At 43.4% G+C, this 10,962-nt stretch overlaps 1 protein-coding gene across 2 annotated transcripts in view; it reads right to left on the bottom strand.

Annotated features, from left to right (window-relative positions):
- CUL1 (cullin 1) overlaps positions 1-10,962 on the bottom strand; it is a 91,893-nt gene that overhangs the window by 9,886 nt on the left and 71,045 nt on the right. Inside the window, exons 10-15 of one of the 2 annotated variants that reach the window (XM_011365490.2) lie at positions 5,825-5,932; positions 5,640-5,746; positions 3,378-3,426; positions 2,874-3,005; positions 1,631-1,748; positions 390-466 (exon numbers count right to left, since the gene is read on the bottom strand). In XM_011365490.2, the coding sequence (XP_011363792.1) occupies positions 390-466; positions 1,631-1,748; positions 2,874-3,005; positions 3,378-3,426; positions 5,640-5,746; positions 5,825-5,932 (591 nt within the window). The remainder of the gene's footprint in view (positions 1-389; positions 467-1,630; positions 1,749-2,873; positions 3,006-3,377; positions 3,427-5,639; positions 5,747-5,824; positions 5,933-10,962) is intronic. The other variant, XM_023533788.1, reaches the window with a different exon arrangement.

Genomic DNA, 10,962 nt, shown 5'->3' with positions numbered 1-10,962 from the left:
AGTTTACAGTACAAAGTTAGCGCTTACATAAAAGTAAAGTACAAACGCCAGGTGTCTGACTCTCGCAAAGCACGCTGAAATAAGCCCCTGAACGTATCATCAAGAGAGCTTTCTACTTCCAGGAAGTTAACATCATGCTCATCACAGCTCTGATCAGTTCTACTGTCTGAGCGTACAGGAACACGCTGTCGACGGGCCAGGGGTGGCCAGCCTTCAAATGGCTCGTCCTGCCCCACTGCATGGCACTCTGCCCTGGCCCTGGCCCCGTTTTATGGCAGGTGGCTGACCTGCAGGAAGGCCATCTGCAGAGACCGTTTACATCAGGGGCGAGGCTGCCCCTTCTCAGCTCTACTCAGCACCACCGGGACAGGAGACACACCCAGCCTTACCTCCGACGGCAGGGCAAATGTACAGGATTGCTGAAAGGGCCACGATCCGGAACTCAGAACCTGAATACTGAAATCCACTGGAGGGGCGGGAATGGAGAGTCAGGAATACATTTAATTAGTCTCGCAAAGTGAAAAATGCCACCCTTACAGATACACGTGGACTGCCCTTGACTAAAACACATTCAGTAAAAATCCTGCTTCAATATAAAACTAAGAATTTAATTTTAATTGATTTAACTCAATTAAAATTAGTAAAAGGTGGGAGAGACAGAAATTCTTTTCCTCCAAAGAGTTTTTTATTTCACTTCTAACTCAGAGTTATGACACGGTAAGTCTGCTTTAGTTTTCTATCGTAACTTCGGCTCACTCACGGCACAGCTGGTCACCAGGCACAGATGGCCTTAGAGCTCCGAACTCAGAAAACAAACCCTACAAGTAAACAGCTAACCCCACTGTGTTTCGTGTGAGACTGTTACTGTACACCGCCCCCCATATTATATATACAACCTATATGTTATATTATTTTATCATCATAAATAGCTGACTGTAAGTCCACTGGCACAGTGTCAAGTTAACAGTAAAATAGTTCTTTTGCTTTGGGAAAAATGAAATCCCCATTTTCATTTAGAAAGACAAAATTAGTCCATGATGACGTCAGCAGAATCCGCTGTCCCATGCTGCAGCAGACCCTACAACAGGAGGCAGCTGGCCCTCCTGAGGAGGCGTCCCAGGACCAGCCCGCCCTAATCCCCAGTGCTGATCTGAGGCCACGCAGTCTTTATTGGTTTGATTCTGTTCTCTATAGAGCCAAGTCAGTTTCTTATAAAAAAAAAAAAAGAATCTAAGATGGATACGAGCTAAGGTTGAAAACAACCTAGAAATGAAATTGTGCATGGAGTCCTGAACGGGCAGATCCCTGGTGAGTAGAAGAGACTGGGGCTCAAGACCTGGATGTAAGCCACCAGCTCAGCGCACCCCCGAACCCCCAGCTCCCGACCAGCCACGCTCAGCGCCAGATCCTCTGGGAAAGGCTGACACGATCCATGGCTGTCATCTCCTAATGCCACACAAGAGTCATGAGGAGTCCAGAGCGGTGGGGAGGGACGTTCTCCTTGTCCTTGAATCTTTGATAAAGGATCCACCACCCGCACTTATTCCGCCAGTCTTCCTCACCCGCTGCAAAGGCTGCGGACTCCTCAGAATGCTGCCTGTGAAAGGAGTGTGAACACGTGGGTACTCACAGTCTAGCGGCTCTGAATTCGTCAGGTGCTTTTTGAACTGCTCGTTCAGGTCTTTGCTCACGCCGATGTCCTGGAACATCCGCTGCAGCTTAGAGGTGTACTCGAAGCCGCAGGCTTGCTGCAAGAAGTCCAGACAAGCGTTCCATTAACTTCTACAGAAACATGAACGTGCCCAAGAGTCTCGTAGAAATCACAGTACATGACACAGGCTTCACTGCTACGAAACTACTAAAGCAAGTATCATTTAACTATGTACCATCAAAAATAACAGCCGTAAGTTCAACAGTTGTCTTCATACACATGTAACTAACACTGGAGCGTCTAAGAGCAAGGATTTGTGACACCTTGGTAGAATACAAAAATGACATAACTTGTCTATGTCTCTTAGCCACTGCTGAGGACTGAACCGTGTCTCCCAAACTCCTATGCTGAAGTCCTAACCCCTAATGCGACGGGAACGGAGGTGGGCTCCCATGAAGGAATGAGCGCCATTATAAGAAGAGTCTCTCTCTCCGCCATGTGAGAAGGTGGCCATCGGCAAGCCACGAAGAAGGCCCTCACCAGAAACTACATCAGCTGGCACTTGATCTTGAACTTCCTGGCCTCTGAGAAATAAACTCTTGTTGTTTAAGCCCCCCAGTCTGTGGTGTTTCATTACAGCAGCCTGAGCCGAACAGGACATCCACATTAACGAGAACTTCAGGTCAACGTGAAATCTGCTCTAAGACGTATGACGGCGCTAGATAGGCCAGCAGGCACTGAAGCAAATGCAGGTAAATGCAGAGATGACTGAATGAGAAAGAACTTGACAGCAGAGTCACACTGACGCTTTCCATCTTCTTATAGATATACACTCAGAGCAAAACAAGACCAAATTAACCTAAGACCAACAAATTTCAAGTACAGGCGGGCCATTCTGAGGGGTGAAGACAGATCTGAAGTAAAAGTGTGAGAAGGCCAGGAACGGATGCTCGGACAGTGAGCAGAGCAGGCAGGCCAGGCTGGGTTGGACGGGCTGGGCAGTGATGGGTAGGGATCGAGATGGCATCTGTGGTCCGAGGAAGGACGACCTGGACATGTCACAGTGATTCTGGAAGGTTTCCTGCGGGGAGCAGCAGAGCCCATACTGTATGAACTCCTTGTGCTATGCCGACGAACGGCTCTGCCCAACTAACTAATATTTCTGGGGAAGCTAAGAACTTTAGTAACAACTTAAAATTTTTCAGGAAATGATTACATTTACCTTTAGTTTAGAGATCATGCTTGCTTCGGCATCATCGCTCGCACTGTTCTGATGCACCAGTCTTTTGGCCAGCATTTTTGCGTAGAACTTCTGAAACACGTCTTTATCTTCTATGTACTTGAAGACAACCATCTGACAGAACCACCAAGAAAGCACACTTAATGCACTTAATATCCGACTTTACCTGACACACCCACACACCAATACGCGGGCTTTATCTGGCCGTGTGCGCCAACATTTATAACGGCAAAAAATACCTCCCCACAGTCTTTCAAGTAAGTATTTTCATCAGCCTCTTAAGTAACAATAGAGTGTGGTCTGGACTTAACACAAGCAAGGAATGTACAAATGCTAAAGTTAATGACTCTTTAGGGAGTAAAACTATAGATTCAAAATAAAGTAAGTGATTCTATGACTTTCCACACTTCAGACGCCCTCTATAAATAACTGTAAAGGACTTCTCAAATGGCCACTAAACGTGGATGTGATTATTAAGCACCTTACCACTTGATTGAGCGTATCTTCTAGTTCTGCTTCTTCTGGGTTCTTGGAGCTGAAATTTTAAAAAAAGGCAGTGTTTTAAAACAAGTCATCGACTGTTTCATCAACAAGCACCACTTGGCCCAGCTGTCACACCAGAGTGTAGGCTGAACACCCAGACGACCAGTGTTCTTGAGACTGGTACGTGAGAGAGGTGGCCGACCTTCTTACCCATGGTGATCTGGCAGCTACTATGACTGTATCGCTGAGGAGCAGATTACGAAACAATTGTTTAAAATGTCCAAAATGAAAATCAACAGAAGCCATTTATCTAATAAAAGTTCACAAACATATTCTGAATAAAGTTTTTCTTTAACAGAATCTGTTTAAGTAGAGCTCATTTAAATGTAAGTAAATGAGCTCTACTTTTTTAATTGCTTTCTACAATATTGCTTTAACTTTGAAAAAATAAAAAAGGCATACAGTTTCCTTAGAATGGCCTAATAATTAAAGATAATGAAAAGATTTAAGCCACGATTAAAGTGTCGACTTCTGTTTGTAGTCCCATCTATAAGACTAGATGGCTGTCCTTTATGGGCTGTCCTTTAATTGATCTGCCCAGAATGAACTGATTCATTCTCAGAACAAAAATTAATTAAAAGGCAAGGTTTCAAGGTAAATTATGATGAGTCCTTCATAAACAAGACTCCCATGAACTCATATAAAATGGTCCTGGCCACCCAACAGGAAGGTGCTGAGAGCTGCTGCTTCTTCAGAGCAGCTGGCTGGGAAAAGCCAGTCTCGCCCCCACCGATGCGTCTCCCTGTTTCTCCTGCAGCTCTCTCGCTTCAAGCACTGCTCGACCCCATCCACCAACAGCAGCTCACCAAAGCTGCGCTTCGGAGCTGTCTGCCATTCTGTCTGCTGTAGCAGCCTTAATTTAAGAAGAGACTTGATGAGGGCCATTCATGAAAAAACAACAGACCAAAAGGGCACTATGTGTTCTGCCAAACAGACTGAAGCCCTACTATGTCGCCATATTTAAAACATTGATAATTTTCATGTTACATAGCCTAAAAAATGAAATCAGGTATTCCGATTTAATGTCCATTTTCATTCCTGAAATGAATATATTTGAGGATCTAACTAGAGATGCTAAATTATACATCAGACCGACACTGCAATAATAAGGAAAAAAACTCCAAATACTCAATTCTCATTGGAGTTGGGCAAATGGTTTTCTGATAAAGTGAGAGATGGCTGTCACCACATTTCCCATGCCTATCAGACCATGTGGTTGCTCAGGTCTCTGTTAACACAGTAAATTACATTAATTTGCTGCCGCTGAGCCATCTTTACATTCCAAGAATACAGTATCCTGGAGAAAAACTCTTCAGTTCACTGACAAACTTAGTTTGCAAACCGTTCACTGAAGCGTTCTACAACTCTACTCTCGGTGAGACCCGTTTGTAGTCTTTTTCTTGGTACATGTAGGTATTCTCAGTGTTCTTCATAACGGGACTGTGTGACCCTCAGGGAGCTGTCTAAAATAATTTATTAATATCAAATCCAGTAAAATTTGGGGGCATAAAAAATTATCACAACATTTGTTGATGTGATAATTGGAACAGTAAAATAAACTTTGAGCATTCCTTCGCTGAAGGAAGCTGTTCAAGCGAAAAGGGAGCTGAGAAAAACCACAACACACACGAAATGTCAGTGGGAATTTCAGAACAGTCCAGGAGAGAAACACAGTGGATTATATTGCCTCTAGCCCTAATACACATACTCGATAGGAAAAATACCAGTTATAATATAAGACGGTTAAAATATAAAGATTATGAAACAGCTATTAAAAACTCATTAAATGAAGATAAACGTTAAAAGTATACAGGATAATTAAAGAACTGAGTATATGCAAAGTCTTGTGTTTTAAAAAAACAGCCAGTGGGAGCTACTGCAGTGAAAGAGAAAAAGCCACTTCCTGCTGTCATCTCCACCCTTGTGACAACCAGTCTGACCCGCCCAGTGGAACCTTAGCTAAGAAACGGGTCACGCTGCCTGCAATTCTTAAAGACGTTAGTAATGTAAGGAAAAAGTGACATGAGCACATAACATATGGTATAAAGTATCTTTTAGGAAGACAAAGATGTATTAAAGTAGTTTCTCAAAGGGTACAAAAATTACAATTTCATATATGTAAAATGTAACATAAGTTTTAATTCCTCAACTGAAGCTGAGATTTTAAAATAGGTTTACTAAGAAACAACACAAAGTCACTAATACCTCTTCTTCAACAAGGAGTCGCAGTATCGGGCCAGCAGCTCAGGGGATTTACTGGACGACTGTGCCATTTTGGTAACTGCGTTGTTGTTTATGAAGCGACCGCAAGCCTGTGGAACACACAAGATGCAGTTAGAGGACAATGGCTGTCGTCTCTGCCACAGGAAGCCACATGCGAACGCACCCACCTTGTCCAGTGCGGCCACAAAGCCCGCATCGTTGTTGAACGCGGACATGACCAGGGCGTTGTACTTTTTATGAACATCCAACACTGTCTGTACATACATTTTGGGGTCCTTAAGTAGGGGGAAAAACAAACAAAAGTTGGTTACTGGGATTAAATTTTACATTAATGTTCTGCTATAAATACATTCTAAAGGTTTTACTACTACTTCTTCACAAATGTTAATAAGATCAAAAAATAGTTTTATTCATCAAAACACATAGGACATTTTGTTTACAGACATAATAAAATATATTCTCAACCCCCAAAATTATACACTAATTCCAAGCTAATATGAAAACTAGCGATTTTTCAAATTATTTGAAAATTCAAAGACATCATAGAAAACAAAGTTTCAAAGGGACAGTTTTGCTTTGCTCATTTTGTTGTTAAAACTAAATTCTACACTTCGTTTTGGCTGTGGAAACCAATCGGCCAGTTATCTAGAACTTAGCTGGGCATGCGAAGCAAGAGTGATGCAGGGTTTAAGCTGGAGGAACTGTGGGCAAAGGGGGTGGTGAGGTGGGGGGGTGTGTGTTTTAGACATGGCCGTGAGGGGCTGACCAGCCCCCCAACCAGATCAGAAGTCTCATGTGGACAAATAGAGAGAACTAGGAGGGGAAAGGCCAGGGCCTGGGATATAGGCAGAGCACCGGGGACTCGGCTAGGTAAGCCTCTGAGGGTCTCTGGACAAAGGAGTGTCATGACAGGAACAACATTTGTAAAAGTCAGCCACAGTAAGGACGGGGCAGAGACAGACCTGAGTAACAACAGAGGACTGCTGCCGCCAGATGGCGCTAAGCCCGAACGGGGACTGTCAATCGCACCATGAGGCTGGTGCTGTATGTATCACCATTTTACAGATGAAGAAACTAAGTCACAGTTAAGCATCTGGCCAAAGGTTTAAATGGTGACAGAGTCATCCTGGAGGCCGGGAAGCCAGACTCCGGAGTTGAGCATCTCCTCTCCAGTTCTGAAAAGGGAAAGGCCTAGGTGACAAGTCAAGAAGATTCGTGCAAGGCAAGCTCAGCCTCTGAGCTGAGGCCAGCCGCGTCGACAGACGTGAGCAGGGCAGCGTCGGTGGGAAGCCCTGCTCTCACCCTCTTGTCACTTCACGAGATGGGAGGCCTGAGGTGCAGGGAGCTTAAATGGTATATGCACGTTTCCAAATTCCTGACAGACAGTGACCTTAGGAATCAGGAATGAGAAACCAGAATTCCCCAAATTATAAGTAGTCTGCATTTTGGTAACACTTTATTTACTTGTTTTTAAACAATAACGAGTAACCATTAAGAGTGAATCATTTTCCTGTGATAGGGTTATACAAAGAATTTCAGGTTTTCTGTTAAAAAAATATAAAAATGCAAGCTTTACTGTTACTATAAACAAATACATTGTGACAAGATTACAATTTCAATAATATGTAAAGTGGTCTCTACCTGATATAGACATTTAATAAGAGAAAACATTAAAAGAAAACATAACACTAAATTGCAAAATAAAAATTACTTAAAATACTGAAAGCTGATACCACCTATGTTTACTACTTCAAGGTGCACATTGGGGACTTAAAAAGATAATGGCAGAGCATAGACCAAAAGTTAGTCCGATGTGTGTGGTATAAAGTCAGGGGTGGGTAGGGAGAGGCCTCCATGACTGGTCTGCTTGTGAAAGGATTAGGGTCTTCTCTACCGATGAAAGAAAAGAGGGCTTTTCCTGGATGGAAAAACAAAACAACTCTCTCCATAGCCTGATTATGCTACACGTGCACAGGTGCACGGACACCTGTGCACTATCTTAGAGAAAAGGTTCTTTTCATCCTGTGGCAAGACAGAAAATAAACGCGCAAATTTAGCTACATGCCTTCTGAAACCTTTACACAGCGTGCATCAGCTCCCTGTGAAGCTGGTCTAACTTAGATACATAACTGCTACTCGTTGTCCAAGAATAGCTCCTCACTCCCCCCTTCTCCTTTCCCACTTGTACTGCATCGAAACTGGTATATTTTTTCCTTTTGCTTTTTAAAAAATGTTTTATCATGGAAAATTTTCAAACATATTCAAAACAAAAAGGGATAGTAAAATCAACCTCATAAAGCCATCGCCCAGCTAAGGGACAGCCTATGGCCACAGTAGTCTAGGGTTTCCTTATTCTACCCTCCGCACGCTTAGATTCTACGCATGCGTGTTCCATGTCCTTTCGCCTACAAAGCCAAGGGATATTCCACATGTAAAGTTCCCTGCCAAGTTTATCACTGTGTCGCTAATTTCCTTCTGCCATCATCCATAGGATGGTTATACCTGGACAAAGTTATTTAAACATTTTACTCCAGAAGAGAAAGGGAATCTTGGATGTATGAGTGAAATCCAGTCTGCCAGAAGCACCCACACCTGCTGCTACTTGGTTTATTCTGGTCACAGATCACACACAAGAGCTCTTGCAATTGTTTCTGACTCTCAACGTAAACCACACAACTTTTCCCTCATTCTGATAAGGTCCTAGATTCACCCCTTAAGTCTTATACTGAAAAATGTTAGTCAGAACCACTTGACTTTATTTCTGCCTGTGAGACTCTCCATTTCAAATGCTCCCTTTTGTAAGCTATCCTTCCCCATCCAGGAACCGCAGCCCCAGCAGCTCCTGACCCCTCTCGTGCACATTTCCCTTGAAGCTGTGGATAAACCTTCACGATTCTGTTCCCTAATCTGTCCCTGCAGCCCAGCACTCCACTGTCAGACCAACCGCCTGCGGGACCTCTAAGCATCTGCACACCCACTCCTGCGGGCTTGCATTTCAGTCCCTGTTAGACTGAGGACACTCGATCAACATGTGGTTTCAAAGAAGACTCTGTGCTTAGCTGCTGCCATTTCTGTCCTGAAGACAGAGCGATGCAGCATCCTCCTGTAAACCTCATTTATGTGCCTTCAGGGAGATCTCTTTGTAGAGAAGAACAGCCCCCAACGGCTAGGAATCATGTTCATTAAAAATTCAACATGGAGCCAACTGCATCTCCGAGCATCTATTAGTAAGTACTTATGAGTCTGCATTATCTGACTCAGCTCCTAAACTTTATTTTGGCATTTTGCTATAGGCTGTTGTCCTGGAAATTATAAAGCCATCCAAGCTATGGGCTGTTGTCATGGAAATTATAAAGCCATCCCAAAACTCGATACCGTATTTACTTATAAGTGGAGCACTGATGACATTACTGGATGTCACCATTACGTGGATGACATTGCTGGTGTTCTCCATAGGACAGGACGCTGGGGAAAGTACTCTCAGTTCTGAATGCCAGTGAAACCGCTCCTCTGAGCTGCAGGCTCATCCTTTACGACCACAGAGAATAAGGGAACCGACTGTCATACTGGCAACCTCTCTGTACCAACTGGAAAAAACTGGAGGCACATTTGTGACCCACCTCCAATGAGAGCAGTGGACTTCACTGCATGCACTTTGAGCGCTGTCTTATGCTTAGCTTCATTTGTGTTTCCTGTCCTCATTTTGCTACCTTTTATTTCATTTATCCTGTTGTCCTTTATGTATTGTGTCTGCAGTCCTAGTTCCTGCTGGGAACAATGGGTATGATGAAAACCTAAGTATACTGAGACATGTTCTGTGCAGGCATTGTGCTGAACTCTGAGGACTTGAAGATGGATAAAGTCATCCCTGCCTGAGACGTTTACACAGACATCTGACGTATAGAGTAGCATGAATGTCATGTAAATGGTCCAACGTGCTATTATTTCAAAAGGATGATCGAGAAAGGCTTTGTGGAAGAAAAGGCATTTGAGTGGAGTTTTGAAAGATAAACAGGTATTTAACAGGTAGAAGAAAAGGAATGTGTCTAAGTGGAGAGAACTAGGAAGGCAAAGCAAGGCACATTCCTGGAACAGTGAGAATCAATCCAAGTTTAGATGATGGATACAATGAGGATAAAGAACAATGGAAGATAAAACTGGAAAGGAGACAGTGGCCATATAGATGTCCCTTCCTCTTCACCATCACCATCACCATCACCATCATCATCATCATCACCATCATCATCCATAAATGCTTGTGTAAGATGCTAGCACTAAAACTGCAGTGTACAATTATAATGAGGTGTCAGCTTTATTCTCAGGAGATTTACAACTGATGGAAGAGTGACAGGAAACACAGAAGTCACACACAAATATAAAGTAGCACGTGACAGATTTTTTTTAAATGCCTTCAGAGTTCAGGATGAGGTACAACCACTTAGGGCTAGAATGGTTAGTGGAGAGCTCTTTTCAGAAAGGAGAATTTAAGCTGCCTTAAGAGCAGGACTAAGGCAAGTAGAAAGCAGGGCCGACTGTGTCAGAGGCAGAGATGGTAGCGTGAGTATAAACAAGGAAGTGTGTGGTGTTGGGGGAATGATCATGCAACAGTTTCACCGGAAGACGAGGTTCATGAAAATGGGGGCAAATTAGAAGAGGATTTTTGATTTAATAGTGTAAATTTACTATATTACTGCAGGGAAGAGGTTTTATTTTGTTTTGTTTAAAACAATAAATGTGGCATTAGACTGTTAATGCATTAAGTAGCAGTTTTGAAAGATTAAACTGCTAAGCATTAGGAGGGAGAAGTGGGAATGGGAGATGAAGTGACGGGGCCTAGATTATGATGGCAGCTTTGGAACTGGACAGAAACAGTCAGAGAGCCAAGGAAAACGGCCTGTCTGCTGTCCTGACTCCTCAGAGGGCAGAGCGCAGACAACTCGCTGCTGAGGTGGCATGATGGGCAGGCTGCCTCCTGCTTTGGAGGGATTCTGAGGCTGTGTCCAGACTCAGTAGGAAATTAGACCATGTTAGATTACTGACGCTGCCATAGGCAAAGGATGAGGCAGGAGCTAGATGCCACACAACTGCCACCTTTGTGTTACAGAAGGGAGAAAGACATGAGCGTAAAACAGGCCTGCAATATAGCCACCTAAAGATGAGGTCGTGGAAACTCAATGAGAAGACAAAGGTGAGGCATTTCAGTTCAGAATCCTTGATATCAAATCCATTGCAGGAATGTCACAAATGCTTGCTGAATAAATGAAAACAATGATTTCAATTTTGTCAGGGTAACATTTGTTGGCTG

This window comes from Pteropus vampyrus, unplaced genomic scaffold (assembly GCF_000151845.1).
Source record: "Pteropus vampyrus isolate Shadow unplaced genomic scaffold, Pvam_2.0 Scaffold112, whole genome shotgun sequence".
NCBI lineage: Eukaryota > Metazoa > Chordata > Mammalia > Chiroptera > Pteropodidae > Pteropus > Pteropus vampyrus.
The sequence above is the reverse complement of the archived record's forward strand: the minus strand, read 5'-3'. Positions and strand labels throughout refer to the sequence as shown.